We start from the raw sequence: 1,634 nt of genomic DNA on the forward strand, positions 1-1,634 counted from the left end.
TTTAATCTGTAGTAACAGTGCATGTGATTTCCTAGGATTTCCACTTTTTGAAAAGTAGAAGATTCTGTCCTTTATTTTAGTTTCAAAATAAGATATGGAAATTACTTTTCTATCCCTTGTCATGAAGTAAAATATCTATTCACTCTAAAAATATTATACTTAATTAAATTACATCATGGGAAAACTAACCTATTTCTTTCCAGAAAAGATAACTGGACTAAATAGACCAGCAGAATTGATCATCACTGACTGAATTCATTCTGATGGGGGTCACAAAGCAGCCTGAGCTTCATTCTCCCCTTTTCGGAGCCTTCCTCATCATCTACACAATCACAGTGGTGGGAAATCTGGGCATAATCATCTTAACTCAAGTGGATTCCCGGCTGCACACACCTATGTACTTTTTTATCAAACACCTGGCTTTCATTGATCTTGGTAATTCTACTGTTATTTGTCCCAAGATGCTGCTGAATTTTGTTGTGGATCAAAATACCATTTCCTATTATGCATATGCCACACAGTTGGCTTTCTTCCTTATGTTCATTATCAGGGAATTTTTTATCTTGTCAGCCATGGCCTATGACTGCTACATGGCTATCTGCAACCCTCTGCTGTACAATGTTATCATGTCCCAGAGACTTTGTCATATGCTGGTAGGCATTCCATACCTCTACAGTACCTTTCAGGCACTCATGTTTACTATTAGGATTTTTACATTGACTTTTTGTGGCTCTAATGTCATCAATCATTTCTACTGTGATGATGTTCCCTTGTTACTTATGCTCTGCTCAAACGCACAAGAAATAGAATTGTTGATCATACTGTTTTCAGCATTTAATTTGATCTCTTCCCTCCTGGTCATCCTAATGTCCTACATACTGATCCTGACAGTAATATTTCAAATGCATTCTGCAGAGGGCAGGAAAAAAGCTTTCTCCACATGTGGTTCTCACCTGATGGTGGTGGTAGTGTTCTATGGGTCTCTACTATTTATGTATATGCAGCCCAACTCCACTCATTCCTTTGATACAGATAAAATAGCCTCTGTGTTTTATACTTTAGTGATTCCCATGCTTAACGCCTTCATCTACAGCTTAAGGAACAAAGAAGTAAAAAGTGCCTTCCAAATGGTCTTAAAGAATAAGTGCAAATGTTGTATCTAACATCCAATAATGAAATAAGAAATAGTATTTCCATCAGCAGATGAATGGATAAGAAAGCTGTGGTACATACACACAGTGGAGTATTACTCAGCAATTAAAAAGAATACATTTGAATCAGTTCTAATGAGGTGGATAAACTGGAGCCTATTATACAAAGTGAAGTAAGCCAGAAAGAAAAACACCAATACAGTATACTAAGGCATATATATGGAATTTAGAAAGATGGTAATGACAACCCTGTATGCAAGACAGTAAAAGAGACACAGATGTATAGAACAGTCTTTTGGACTCTGTGGGAAAGGGAGGGGGGATGATATGGGAGAATGGCATTAAAACATGTACACTATCATATAAGAAATGAATCACCAGTCCAGGTTCAAGGCAGGATACAGGAAGCCTGGGGCTGGTGCACTGGGATGACCCAGAGGAATGGTATGGGGAGGGAGATGGGAGGTGGATTCAGGATGGGGA

The 1,634-nt window shown here is 38.2% G+C and overlaps 1 protein-coding gene across 1 annotated transcript; it reads left to right on the forward strand.

Annotated features, from left to right (window-relative positions):
* Positions 1-218: 218 nt before the first annotated feature.
* On the forward strand, positions 219-1,163 carry LOC147358658 (olfactory receptor 8K5-like; the record flags this gene model as incomplete). Its single annotated transcript, XM_086342101.1, is given in 1 exon segment — positions 219-1,163. A coding segment is annotated over 1 exon segment (945 nt), but the record flags the coding sequence as incomplete, so codon positions are not given.
* Positions 1,164-1,634: the final 471 nt, after the last annotated feature.

This window comes from Bos grunniens, chromosome 15 (genome assembly GCF_055505025.1).
Source record: "Bos grunniens cultivar Pamir isolate PY7600 chromosome 15, Bosgru_T2T1.0, whole genome shotgun sequence".
Lineage (NCBI taxonomy): Eukaryota > Metazoa > Chordata > Mammalia > Artiodactyla > Bovidae > Bos > Bos grunniens.